The sequence below is a fragment of the Pleurodeles waltl genome, chromosome 8 (assembly GCF_031143425.1).
Source record: "Pleurodeles waltl isolate 20211129_DDA chromosome 8, aPleWal1.hap1.20221129, whole genome shotgun sequence".
NCBI lineage: Eukaryota > Metazoa > Chordata > Amphibia > Caudata > Salamandridae > Pleurodeles > Pleurodeles waltl.
This window is the reverse complement of record NC_090447.1, coordinates 1,259,067,740-1,259,082,843: the sequence shown is the minus strand read 5'-3', so window position 1 is coordinate 1,259,082,843 and position 15,104 is coordinate 1,259,067,740. Positions and strand designations below refer to the sequence as shown.

Genomic DNA, 15,104 nt, shown 5'->3' with positions numbered 1-15,104 from the left:
GGTATTGTTCTAGTCCTTGATTCAAACGCTCAGTTTGTCCATTGGTCTGAGGATGGAAACCGGATGATAGTGCTATATTGATATTCAGTGTCTTGCAAAAATGTTTCCAAAACCGGGAAATATACTGGGGACCCCTGTCAGACACAATGGTATGTGGAAGTCCATGGAGACGGAAAATATGGTCGATAAATATCTGGCTCAATTCTTGGGATGTTGGTAATTTCTTTAGAGCAGTAAAGTGGGCCATCTTAGTGAAAGAATCAACAGTGACCATGATAACCTGGTTTCCAGCTGATGGCGGAAGTGAACACATAAAGTCAGTGGAAATAGTATGCCATGGCGTTGGTGGAACTGGCAAAGGCTGTAGTAATCCTGCAGGTCTGCTACGGGGAATCTTGACTTGGGCACATATGGGACAAGCCTGAACATATCTTTCGACATCTGATTTCCAGGTAGGCCACCAGAAAGATCGCGAAAGAAGTTCTTGTGTGGCCTTAATACCTCTATGTCCAGCAACCGGTGAATCATGGCACATCTGTAATGCTTTGTCTCGCACTCTGTTAGTAGGGAGGAATAACAGCTTCTGATGAAAAAAGAATCCTTCTTTCTTGCATAAAAAGGTTCTTAATTTCTCTATTTCGCTATTAGACAGGCTGGAATACTCCAGTTGTACCTCATCCAGAAAAGATTGAGCAACTCCAATGATCTTACTAGGCTCCAGTAGAAACTGAGATGGGGAAGGAGTACAATCTGGATAGCGTCGAGACAGAGCATCAGCCAGAATGTTTTGAGATCCAGGAATATAGGTGATGTAAAAGTCATACTGACTAAAAAAAAAGGCCCAACGCGCCTGGCGACTATTTTGGCATACAAAATTACGTAGACATTGCAGATTACGGTGATCTGTTCTCGCCTCGAAAGGCTCCTTGGATCCCATCAGAAACTGTCTCCATTCGATGCAGGCTGTCTTCAGAGCTAACAACTCTCTTTCTAGTACAGAGTAATGTTGTTCAGCTGAAGAGAGAATATGGGACAAATAGAAAACAGGATGTTCAAGACCATCATCTTCTTGAAGTTGAAGCAAGACTGCTCCAATAGCTTTTTCGGAAGCATCGGTAACTACGATAAACTGTTTATTGGTATCTGGATGTCTCAAGATGGGAGCTTGAGTGAATGCCTTCTTTAATTCTTGAAAAGCTGTTTCAGCCGCCTTGGTCCAGACAAACCCCTGTTTTAGATTTTCCTTCTTTAAGGTATGGGTTATATGGCTGGTCTGTTTAGCAAAGTCTTGAATGAACTGTCGGTAAAAATTTGCTAATCCTAGGAAACATTGTGTTTCTTTGATAGAAGAGGGAGAAGGCCACTCTAGAATTGCTTGTACCTTTTCTAGGTCCATAGCTATGCCGGTGGAACTTAAATGATAACCCAGATATTTGACTTCCGTCTTATCGAACTCACACTTTTCGGGTTTACAGAATAGTTGATGTGCTCGGAGTCTGTGAAGGACTTGTTTCACATGAGAAGAATGGAGTTAGGGGTGTCTGGAAAAAATAAGGATGTCGTCCAAGTAGATTACGAGTGTCTGGTTCAAGAGATCGGAAAATATTGAGTCCATAAACCTTTGAAATATAGCAGGAGCGTTCGTAAGACCAAAGGGCATGACTTTATATTCAAAATGACCGAACGGTGTCCTGAATGCTGTTTTCCACTCGTCTCCTTCTTTTATACATAAAAGGTGGTAAGCTCCCCGAAGATCCAACTTGGTAAAACGTTGAGCCCCTCTGACTGCCTCTAAAATATCCTTAATGAGGGGCAAAGGATAACGATCCTTTATAGTTATCTTGTTTAGGCCTCGAAAGTCTATGCAAGGACGAAGATCTTTGGTCTTCTTAGGTACAAAAAAGAGAGGAGCCCCTGCTGGAGAAGATGATGGAACAATGAGACCACCCTGTACATTTTCCTCCAGATACTCCTTAAGAACTTCCTTTTCAGGTTCCGTGAGAGAATACATCCTCCCAAAGGGAACGACTGTTCCAGGTTCCAAAGGAATAGCACAATCGTACTCTCGATGTGGAGGTAATACAGGTCTGGATGGTTTTTGAAACACGTCTTGGAACTCTAAATAATGTTCAGGAACCCCTTGGACAGTGTTGATGGAATACTCCGTAGTACTCTTCATAGGTGTTAATCTGTTTGGTGACCAATATTTATCGGAAGCAAAGCAATTTTCTTGACAAAACTGAGAGGATAAAGAAATTGTCCGGGTTACCCAGTTCACATATGGGTTATGTCTAGTAAACCATGGAATTCCGAGAATAATGGTATGGTTGGGAGATGAAATGAGATCAAAAGAGAGGTGTTCTTGATGATTGCCAAACTGTAAATTTAACATCAAGGTCGTAGTATCGACTGGACCTGAGGATATTAAAGATCCATCCACGGTGTGTACTTGTTCAGGAATGTCTTTGGGTTGAGTGGGAATTTGCAGATTAGTGGCCCATGTCTTATCCATGTATATACCACTAGCACCACAATCCAATAATGCCATAGTTCTTTCTTGGCGGCCATCAGGTAGTTGTAATATGACTGGTAACACGAACAAGTAAGTTGTATTGTCGTTGAATGAGCTGATAGAAGGTATAGCCGATGATCCCGTCCCCTCCCTTCTTACAGAGGACGGGAGGTGGCGTTTCCCAAGGGTCTAGGTGGACGTACAGGACATGTACGAAGCAGGTGACCAGCAGAACCACAGTAGAGGCACAATCCCTTCTTCCGTCTGTCTTCCTTCTCACTAGCAGAGAGTGGCCCTCGAGCAGTATCCACTTGCATGGGTTCCCCTTCTATATCTTTAGCAGGAGGACGAGATTCCTCAGGATGAGGTGGATACATCCGTGAAGAGCTTGGCTGAGACGCTCCTCTACTCTTTCTCTTCTCCATTCGTCGTTCTTGAAGACGATACTCAATGGAAAGTGCTTGATCCATGAGGCCACGAAGATCTTCAACTCTGGAGGAATGTACTAATTCATCCTTAATTTCTTCCTTAAGTCCTCTGCGAAACAAAGTTACCAGGGTACGCTCCACCCAAGTGGTCTCTGCCGCTAATTGACGGAAACGTGTAATATATCGGAGGACATCCTGGGAACCTTGCTGGATATCACATAATGCTTCCTCTGCCGAGGCTTCCAATCCTGGGCGACTAAACATTTGTTTGAAGCGGGTCACGACAATACTGGATCGTTGGATGACACCATCGGGGTTGCCCAGGCCAAGGCAGGACCGGATAATGCACTAATAAGATATCCCACCTTTGTCCTGTCATGAGAGAATTGGCTAGGTCTGAAGGCGAAGTAAACCGTTAATGCATCCAGGAATTCACGCAGTTTAGTTGGTTCACCAGAGAAGTGAAGCGTTGAGGCGGAGATAGTCGGAACATCGCCACTGCGGAGGGCCAAAGCCTGTCGTAAGACCGCATTCTCGTTGCGCAATTGTTGCAATTCCTGAGCTTGTTGTTGAATAGTAGTCAAAAAAGATGAATCAGGATCTGCAGCCGCCGCCACTGTGTCATCCATAGTATCAGAAGATGTCGGAATGGTTTGGCGCTGCATTCTGTCACGACTCACGTGCTGCTGGCGCCTGGAAACTGCAGATCTAGTGGCGTAGGTCTTGAGGGTTCGGCTTTGGCCCAGAAAGGGGCGACTCTTTCTAGTAGCCACGGTGCTGCAGGCAGTGGAAACGCCAAGAACAGACCGTGCCCTTTAGAATTAGTGCCAGAGGGAAAAAACCCCAATAAAGGGGAAAAAACCTCCAAAAAATGGATTCCTGAAACGAAAACAAAACCAGGAATCAAACAGGAACAAAATGCAGGTAAATGCAAAATTGAAAAGATTCAGAACCGAAGGCTAAGAATCAGGAGCGAAGACACAATCTGAGCAGAAAGTGATGCAGCGCAAGGAAAGGGAGAAAACAGAGCCCTTATATATCAAGAAACAGGAAGTGACCAACAGGAAGTAAAAAGACACCATTTTAGATAGGGAAAAAATACATAGGATAGAATAGAACAGGAACCATAGAAAATAGGGACCAAGGAATGCTGGGAAGAAAAAGGTAACATGGGAAGGGGGAAAGACATAAAGAAAGGACAGAAAATGCCTCGAAAAAGTAAAGAAGAAAAAGAAGAAGAAGAAAGAAAAAGAAACAGGTAAGGAGGGGTCAGGGGAAAACAGGGACACCACAGAAGGCAGAGCGAGGCCCAAAATAATATCTCGGGCCTCGCGCTGTACAAAGAAGACTCGGGGCGCGCCGCGTCCTGAGAACGCGCTGCGCGGCGCGAGCCGAATGCTCGGCTCGCGCCGCACCACGCGGCGCAACAACAAGTGGATCACTGACAAGGAGCAAGAATTCCTCATTACTGCAGAACCAAGAATGCCACAATTGTGCACCATTCCCAAGATCCACAAATGTAGAACACCCCCCTTAGCAGACCTTTAGTATCAGGTATAGGTTCTGTGCTAGAGTCGTTGTCACAGTACACAGACTGGTCCTTATGACCCCTGGTAACACAAACGAGGTCCTACCTTAAAGATACCAAACATTTGCTGAACTTACTAAAAGAAATGGAATATGGGCAAGTAATTGAAACACTAATGTGCCTTGATGTTGAATCACTTTACACCAGCATCCAGCAAGGTGAGAGCTTACAGGTGATTACCAACCTCCTTCTTGCCCAGGAATGGCCATGGGCCGCCCCAATACAATGAATCATGAAATTAGCTGAACTTGCATTGACCCAGAATTTCTTTTCGTTTGAAGATAAACTCTTTTACAGTGTCATGGTACTTCCATGGGGAGTACCTTCGCTCTGAGCATGGCCTGCCTTTACATGAACTGATTCTAAGAGGAAAACATTTGAATCAACTACCCCTTCAATGCCCACATAAAGATATGGCGGCGATATATCAACGACATCTTGGTCATCTGGCATGGGGAGAATCTACCATCAAACCATTTAAGAGGTGGTTGAATGAAAGGAATCAATTCCTCAGCTTCATGATGACAATGAATAGAACATGTGTGTCTTTTTGTGATGTCAACATTGTGGCAAAACAATAGGGGTCTTATCAATACACTGTATGCAAAACCAACGGACCAGAGCCGTTTGTTACACTTCAACAGCACCCACCCCCGGGCCCTAAGAGAAAATCTACCTCTAGGCCAGTTCGTAAGAATCAGCAGGATCTGTTCAGACATTAAAGATTTCAAAAGTGAAGCAGTATCTCTGACAAAAAAGTTGAAAGAGAAAGGGTATCTAGTGAGGCTCATTGCAAAAGTATGTAAGACGGCACGTAACATCCCTAGAGATGTGCTCCTAGATATCAATCAAAAATCAGTCCATGATTCCTTGATTTTTGTAAGTACATACAATTCTTCTTCTAATGCTTTAAAAAAAATGTGAATAAACATTGGTGCATTCTCACCTGCAATAAATTGACCTTTAATACACCACTGTTCTCATTCAGGAAGAACAGGCGCATGAGAGGCAGACTGGTGCACAGTAACACATGGCACAATACTTCAGAACAGCAAACTACCCCGTGGGACTTTCCACCTATCACAGGACATTTTCCTTGTGGTAATTGTTCAGTATGCCCATTGACTAAAAAAATCAGAACAATTAACCTAGCTCTTGCTAGACAAAGGTCCCACTTGACTTGTAATAGCAATAATGTCATATACACCACCAATTGTCCATGTGGCCTTCGCTACATTGGAATGACAACACAGAAGGTAAATAATCTGCATTGGTGAACACAAGAGCACAATCAGGTGTCAAAAGATATCAACCAAACAGACAACACATTTTCTTGAAAGAAACCATAATGAAAATGACATTAAGTGGTCAATCATCGAGAACCTTAACCCTCAGTTTGAGATCGGCCACAAGCTACTAGAGAAACAACTAAGGTGGGTCTATAAACTGGCAACAGAAAAAAGAGGATTAAATTATAAAATCCCTTGGAACCAACTGAGCCGGTGGTAGCCCCATATATAGGTCAGTATTCCAGAGGTTACAGTGTGGGAAACTCATTATTCAGGGTCTCAAAGTAAGGATGATGAGCATAGTGTTACTTTTGGTTGCAACGTAGGAACGTGCCTGGGAGAGAAGAAAGGAATTATGGGTAATGGCAGAAAAATGGTCCCATACTTTGATGTATAGGAATGTAAGGAAGTTGACATCACTAATCCATGGGCAAGCTTGCCCGTTTGACTTTATCAGCAAAGACATAAAGGAACTACAAGACTACAAGTAGTCGGATCCCGTTTTTCCTTCTTTTTCCTTTTTTTCTCCTGTCTGTCTCTCCCTTTATTCTTGTTTCAAAGACACCCCACATTTATATTGAACACACAGATTGGGTCTTACATATCTACATTAATATGTAATGAAGTAAGCCCCAGAGGCTGATTATTCTGACAACTAATGGCAACAGGGAGCAGAACAGGAGGTGGCAGACTTCCCTCCCCTTGTTTCTCATGGTTGTGACAATAAGAGCGACTGCATCTCCCATGAGGGAGCATGCAAAGTTCCAGAGATCCAAGCTCCCATGAGGAGGCGGCACCTTATTGACGTGATGACCTGGCAAAGTTGCACCACACCCAACCACAAAAAACCTGCCCTTGCAGAATAGAGGTGTGCCCAGATGACACAATATCAACTCCTAGGGCGTAATGATCAGGCGCCCGCTCCCATAATGCCGGCAACACTGCTGAGCATTATTAATCAAGCGCCACTCTGATTGGTTGTCAAACTCAGAATCTGGCCTGTGGTGGCCAGACCCCAGGGTTTAAGTAACCCTCCCCCCCAGGCAATACACCGCCACTAGCCAGAGAGCAGAGGCGAATAGGTGTTGCTGTGCGTAGGGACCCTTGACGGAGTAATTGCCGATGCCACACAAGTGAAGGGACACTCTGGATGAGTTAATGATGTTGTTAAATCCTAACAGTATGTTTAATCACTCCTTGTAGGTTATGACGACAGGGCCAGCACTCCTCCCACCTCTTTGTGGTCATCCAGATCCCACATATCGGTGACTGTGGTAGGAGTATGCCAAAGTATGAGGCACATTGAAACCCCAGTGTGAAGGCCAGTTAGATACTTTAATGTATAGTGTGCTTATCCTAGTAAAAGCTGTTTAAAGAGTTGATTTGGCTCTTTTTCTGCCTCACTTGTGACACTTGCATAAAGTAAGATTAAATTGCCTAAACTTTTTCTACACCATACAGTCGTGTCTACAATTGAGTATAGTTCAGACGCGTATGTATAAGGTGTGTTAAGGTTAAAAAATGAGACACAAATGGCCTTTGTGTGCATTGAACACAATGGGGAGGTGTGCATGCCACATTTGAGTAGGCCACAGTATGAATGTTTGTTTACAGGTGAAAAGGCAAGTAATTTGCTGCCTATGCATGCTTTGAATTTATTTGCATGCCACATGAGAAAGCATTAATCACATCGCAGGGCTAGTACAAGATGAATACAGATCCACCCTGATGAAAGCCCAGGACCTATCAGAGCCATTTGAGTTGGGCTGAAGCATGTCGGCACAATTGGAAAATTGAGGGTCATAGGACTATTATATCCTGCAAAACCCCAATTATAGTATAGTTTTAATCTTTCCCAATAGTCCATCTAATAAAAGGATTCCTATGGACACCTATGTAATTTTCTTGTAAGGTCTCCCTGGAATATGGTTGAGCCTTCCCCTGACCTTTATGAGTCAGGGTGAACCCGGTGATGAAGAATGCCACTATTAGATTGGGTGAGGATTATATATAAGAAAAAGGTATTCTTCCTTTCCCCAGATCCATAGGTGTGGAGTACCTGTGTAGCACAATATAATTTCTAGTCTTTTATAAAATTTCAGACTCACTACTATCCTGAGAGATACTTTAGTGTTAATAAAGTATAAATCAGGCCCATAGTAAACTTACAGTGAAGCAGGCACCTGCTCCAATATCTTTTTACTAAGTCTAGTTGTCAGACAAGAGAATCATGGACAGGAAAGTTTAAAGTTTAAGCGACCTGCGGGGGCTTGTCCTTCACTGCTTCACTCACGGGGCAATTAAAAAAAACTGAAATCTGTCACGTTTCTGTATTGTACAGACCTGTCTTTCTTTACTAAGTAAATATTTAAATGTCAAAGTCAATTGTGATATGAGTTCAAAACTGTTGTAATGTGCAACTCTTGCAAAGTTATAGTTTCACTTATGAAGTTCCTCACATTACTGATTATAGAGGAATTTACAATGACAAAAAATAACCATTTAAACTGAGGGCCGTATTTATGATCCAGTTTGTGTCACTCTTGCACCATGCAACGTGGTGCAAGAGCCATACAAACTTTAAGTGAGAATTATGAAGCAACCTTACATGGCCCTGCGTGACTTCATAAACACAGGGTAAGTCACTGTGTTACATTGCTCTGTGCCAGGGAGGCGTTTCCATGGGTGTTTCGAGGGTGTTCCCACAAAACATCCATGGATTTTGAGCATTTCCAGATTTTGTACTTGTAAACCTGGGAATGCACCAAAAAGATACTCATCCCCAGGAAACGTGTAACAAGGAGAAATATATTTATTTCTCCTTGTATTTTCTGCAGCACACACCGAAAGAGGAAAAAGCCTTTCAAGATTGTATTTGTGCAGGAAGGTGTGGCTTCCTGCACAAAAACAATCCTGCATGCAATGCAGGCACCTTTGCACCATGGGACAAGGATGCCTGCATTGGCGCTAGACTGCCTAAAGGGCACCTGCACGGGGGAAAGGACAGGAATGTGTGGTATTCTTTTAAATACCACACCTTCCAGCCCTTTCCCTGTGGCGCAAGGCAGGGCAGCAAGGTGCCCTGCGCCACAAAGCCCATAAATATGGACCTGAGTTTAAAATTATTGTCTATTGTTTTGTTATATTTCTAATTGCGTCACTAACAGCGTGCGAAAACGTTTGTAATTGAAATAAGCCTACATTTGGCTGCCTCAGCTGCACTGAGTAACCCCACCAAAAGGTGTCAGAGCTTTATTTTTTGGGATAGCAGCAGATAAGGTTTTCACAAAGAGCTGTACAGTGGGATTACATCATTATTATCTTATTTTCCAGAAACTGAAGGGCAAGAAGTGTGTGACTGTACTTACGTTGATATAAACAGGAACAGGTAAGAAATGACAACTTTGTCAAAGATGCTAACATTAAGGACTTATTTGCGGTTTGCTGTTGTGAGAAATATATCCTTAAATGCAAATTTACAATACTTATTGAAGCATAGCAGAAGCAATGGCCTGCTCATACACGTTATAGTGAAGAGTGGAATATGATGGGCATTGCACCGCCAGATGCAATTTATAAAGCTGTATTGCAATCAAGGAATTATATTTAGGGCCATATTTATACTCCGTTTGCGCCGAAATTGCATCGTTTTTTTTGACGCAATTTCGACGCAAAACTAACGCCAACTAACGCCATATTTATACTATGGCGTTAGAGGCGAATAGCGCCAAAGTTCCCGGAATGTGCGTCATTTTTTAGCGTGAACCCCTTCCTTGCGTTAATGATATGCAAGGGAGGCGTTCCCGTCTAAAAAATGACTCCCAGGCCTTTACGTGGTATTTATACTCCCGGGCAAAAGAGACGCCCGGGAGTTGGCGTGGCTAAAAACGGCGCATTTGCGCCACTTTTTAACGCCTGCTCAGGGCAGGCGTTAAGGGGCCTGTGGGCTCAAAATGAGCCCACAGGTGCCCTCCCATGCCCCCAGGGACCCCCCCTGCCACCCTTGCCCACCCCAGGAGGACCCCCAAGGATGGAGGGACCCACCCCAGGGACATTCAGGTAAGTTCAGGTAAGTATAATTTTTTATTTTTTATATTTTATTTTGGTGGCATAGGGGGGCCTTATTTGTGCCCCCCTACATGCCACTATGCCCAATGACCATGCCCAGGGGACAGAAGTCCCCTGGGCATGGCCATTGGGCAAGGGGGCATGACTCCTATCTTTACAATGATAGGAGTCATGTTGATGGGGGATGGGCGTCGTTAAAAAATGGCGCAAGTCGGGTTAAGACGATTTTTTCGACGTAACCTGACTTGCCCCATTTTAAGACGCCCATGCGCCATTTTCCCCCTACGCCGGCGCTGTCTGGTCTACGTGGTTTTTTCCCACGCAAACCAGGCAGCGCCGGTCTGATTGCGCCGTCTAACGCCATTCCATAAATACGGCGCCCGCTTGGCGCTTCAGAATGGCGTTAGACGGCGCAAAACTTTTTGACGCTAAACTGCGTTAGCGCAGTTTAGCGTCAAAAAGTATAAATATGGGCCTTAGTAACTTAGATCTATTTTATCCGTGCAACATGTCACCATAAGGTCACTTTGGAGCACCATGCCATACATATTGTAAATAGTGAAGGATACAAGTGAGTGTGCCATAGATAGCATGTGAGGAGTGGGTATGGTGAACGCTTGTAGTGTGTGTGTGTGTGTGTGTGTGTGGTTGTGTGTACTGAAAAATTGTTATTTGTTAAATGTAGCTTAAAACATTGGAGAAACACCAGTAGTGGTGAGAATAACTGTGGCTGCAATTTAAGTGGGAAGTGGACATAGTTTGTTGCTAACAGCAAAAGAAGCCAAAATTACCCAGTTGTTTTGCCTTGTTGTCTCAAGTAATAATCACTTTATTGTATGGACCGTCAGCATCATCCTTTTGCCCTAATGTATTGCAGCAGTACCCTCTTCACCTTGAGCAATGTACTTCAAGGGAGCTGCTCTTATGTCTTTGTCTTTTGAATGTTTGTTGCCTGATGGATTGTGCATAAATTGCCTCTAGAGTACCAAATGGGGGACGATCAGCTTCTTCACATATCCTAGTTAAGTAATCAAGAATGACTGCTGCAGAGTACTTTACATTTATTGCTGGATATCATCGGAAGAATGCAGTATTTTCAAACAAGCTTTGATGTAGTTGTGTATTTTCAGGGCAAACCTTGCTTGCTAACTATATACCCATCATAACCTGTCAATAACTTGATTAGATAATGGTTTGTAGACCCCAGTACAGTAATGCAATCGAACCACAAAGATTGATTTGTTAACGTTTACCCTCTGCATTGTTTAAAAGAGATGGCAAGACTCCGGGGAGGAAGGGTAGATGAATCTGATTTGTGTACACTGCTTTTAGTTGAAGCACGAATGATGGGACTTCTAGAATTATCTAATTATCTGTTTGGTTGGAGCGCACACCAGGGATGAAGGGAATGAAAATCCATTTGTTTTGTCTGCGAAGCCATCCAGCAATGGTCTTTGTTTTGTTGTCTTTGAGGCACCTAAGCTTCTTCTCATCAAGTGTTATGTGTAGATTAAATAGGCTGTGATGTTGGTTTGACTCTCTGCTTCATCCCACAAGTGAATGCGACTCTCTGTCTCATCCACATAACATTTGGTGTGAAAAACTAAGCGAGTTGGCCTATTGACATTCTGACTATATTTATTTAAGGAATTTAATTTACACAAATATTATTTGTGAGCGTGTGTGTAAAGAAGAATTTTGGATTTTTTTCAGTCACCTAATGGGCCCATTACAAGTGGGCCAATAATTTCCCACAAATTACTAATTCCGTGGGCATTTGGTCATTCCAGGGGGAAATTACCTCTAATTGCAACATAATGTCTAATAACAATTGGAGATCAGTGTTTTTCCAGTGATTCACACGTTTCAGCTGGCTTTTCTCCCAGACATTTCACCTGGTTTCAACATGCAAAATGCTTGTATGAAAAAATCTGCTGCTCCTGCACAACTTGGTTTTCCATATAGGGCTCATACTTCCACTTGCTGACCTCACTGGGAATCACCGGCTTCTTGTGAAGAAGCCTTAAGTCGCTGAGCCGGAATGTTTTCTGCAAAAAAGGACAGCTAAGAAGCTTCATTAAGCTGACATTATTTCTATACAAATATAGAGGTTATTTAGACCTCAGAGGGCAGCTTTCCTGGTGGAAGACCACCTGCCATAATATTAGATCTTTGCCTGCCTGGGACATGACTGCCATCTGTGCACCCACCAGTGTAGTGGTTCGACACAGCTCAGAGGGGCATGCCTAACAGCATGCTCAGCGAATTTTTTGTTTTTCATGACGAAAATCTAAAGCGGGGTTTGAGAATTTTAAAAATGGCCTTTCCCAGTGCTTGTGGGTTGTTTACAAAGTTTCTCGTTTAGGACCACCAAACTTTTCTTTGCGGTCCTAAACAGGAAACATGTACTTCAAAATCCCTACTGAATAAGGATGGCCATCTGATGCTATGTTATGCAGATTTCTAGAATGCAGTATCACCCAGGAGGGTATCCTGGTGCTGCAGCACCTAGACCTATGGCCCTGTGGTGGAAGGGCCGCTGTTTAAATGTTTCTGATAAAAGGGTCATCTAAGACTTCGTCATCAGAAACCTGCACTTTCCCACATCTAAATGGGGTTGGGAATGGCAAGTTTGTTGGAACTCCAACTTCACCAAGCTCTAAATTAAACCCACATACTTCTAAATGTGGAATTTTAGGGCCAGATGTAGCAATCAGACCGACTCGCAATTTGCAACTCGCAAAATTGTATGCAGAAAGGTGTCTCAGACACCTTCTGCGACTCGCTATGGGGTCGCAAAGACCCACCTCATGAATATTAATGAGGTGAGTCGCATTTTGCGACCCCATAGCGAGTCCATGCACTCACAGGGATGGTGGCCTGCTGGAGACAGCAGACCTCCATGTCTGTGACTGGTTTTTTAATAAAGCAGTTTTTTTTTTCTTTTTGCAGCCCGTTTTCCTTAAAGGAAAACGAGTTGCAAAAAGAAAAACTTCCAAAACCATTTGGTTTCGTTTTTTTCAGAGTAGGCAGTGGTCCATAGGACCACTGCCTGCTCTTAATTTTTTTTTTTTCTGCATTCACAAATGGGAAGGGGTCCCATGAGGACCCCTTCCCTTTTGCGAATGAGTTACCGCCCACTTCAAGTGGTCACAAAGCAACTCAGCATGGCGATGCGGTCGCAAATAGGAAGGGAACACCCTTTCCTATTTGCGAGTCACATCCTCAAATTGCTAGTCGGTACCGACTCGCAATTTGAGGTTGTGCATCGCGTTCGGCCTTTTGCATGCCGCAAACTGCAAAAGGCTTCCTACATCTGGCCCTTAATTACTTAACTATAGAGACATTATATAGTAAAAATCTGACATAGTGTGATGGTTTAATGAACTTCACTCCTGCCTCCCATGACCTTGAAACTGTCACATGGATCTCTCAGTTCTTGAGCATGTTCTCAGAATATCTATTATCTATTGCTGGCCTACATGGCCTTGTTACAAGCCCCTCTGTAATTCTGATGGGGCCAGCAACAAAGTTACCAGTCCCATTGGATTTACGAGTTGTGCACCACCACCAAAGATGCTTTATGAATCACCCAGAGACGTTGAGTGCTAAAATCTGCTAAATTCTCCAGGCTGGGGTGACCCATTATAATTTACTGAGGGAATCAGGTGGCATCAGTGAAGTACCATAGTTGGCGGTACTTACGGCGGCATCCAAGGCTGGATAGTGCTGGCTCCGGTCGACGTGCAGTAACCGACTATCGGTCAGCGCTGTTGAAGACAAGCGCAGCTCCTGCGCTCCCAGCGGCGGATGGTGCTTTGTGTGCCTTGACGGTTGGGCCGCGTTGAAGGTCTGCGGCACCTCTGACCGCAGCGAGACTCATTTTGAAGGCAGCAGAAGGTGGTGAAGGTCGGGCCGCGTTGAAGGTCTGCGGCGCCTCTGACCGCGGCAAGATTTACTTTGCAGGCAGCAGAGGTGGTGAAAAAGGCAACGCTGGGTTTGGTTCAGATCAGAAGCCGTGCCTTAAGCTTCCGTTTGGGGGTGTGACCCAGGACCCTGTCGTCCTTAAAGGGATTGTCGGTTGCTTGGTTCTTAAAGGGGAAGTTACAGCAAGGGTTTGCCTGAAATCTTTTGCCAACATCTTTATCTCTGGTAGACAACTTTACCAGAAAACGGTGACAGGCACACCATCTTCACTGAAACAAGTTCTTTTGCCTGTTGTGTAGATCACACAGTGACAGGCACACCTTTAACATTGTGTTAAAGCTATAATCAAAGTAAATTACCTAAGGAAGACACCGTGATAGAGACACGTTGGAAGAGTGGAAATACTAACATCTGGCACTCAGCAGAGGAATTGGGGATTTAAAACATTGTGTCAGTTACACAGTGTATATTTGTCTGCAAACATTCTTTGTGTTGATTTGTTTTAGGTAATTTGGAAAATATTAAGCATATCTGAGTAATGCAGAACATAACACCCCCTCCGTTTTTTTTAACCAGTCCAGGGGATCCGGCATATCCATGGACCAAATGGAAAAAAATGTTTGTTCACTATGCTAGAGTGTGTGGTCCGACACTGAGTGCTGAAAGGAAACATGCATTACTGTTGCACTGTTTGGGGGGTGAGGGACAAGAGGTACTAGAAAATCGGCCTGACTTAAGTATTGAAGAGGCTAGGAACTTAAATGAATATGAGATGTGTATTATGAAACTGGACAAACATTACTTACCAAGGGTGAGTACAATAATGGAAAGGTATTATTTTGGAAAAAGGGAACAAGGTAAAGATGAGTCGGTGGAGGAATTTATAACCAGTTTGAGGAAGCTGGCAGCGTCATGTAAATTTGGAGCATTGGTGGATGAGAGAATTAGAGACCAGTTTGTATTAAAGTGCAGTAGTGATAAAATTAGGGAGGAGTTATGGTTAAAAGATGAACCACCGTTGGAAGAGGTGATTATGGTGGCAAAAAGAGTGGAACATATGCTGAAGTGTGTTAAGGAATTGAGTGGAAACAAGGTTATGAGTGGAGAATGTACAAAGGTGGAAGAGATAGTATGTGAAGTCAAGAGCAAAGAGAGTGGAGGAGAAAAAAAGAGGGAGAATGTAGTAAAATTCAAAGGAGAGTGTTTTTATTGTGGCAAAAGTGGCCACAAAGCCAATGCAAGCATTTGCCCAGCACTGAATGTAGTGTGCAATGGGTGCAGGAAGAAAGGTC

General features: G+C 43.7%; 1 protein-coding gene across 1 annotated transcript in view; it reads left to right on the top strand.

Annotated features, from left to right (window-relative positions):
* LOC138248527 (cilia- and flagella-associated protein 337-like) overlaps positions 1–15,104 on the top strand; it is a 513,680-nt gene that overhangs the window by 271,808 nt on the left and 226,768 nt on the right. The window contains exon 19 of the mRNA XM_069202182.1: positions 9,151–9,205. Within this exon, the coding sequence (XP_069058283.1) occupies positions 9,151–9,205 (55 nt within the window). The remainder of the gene's footprint in view (positions 1–9,150; positions 9,206–15,104) is intronic.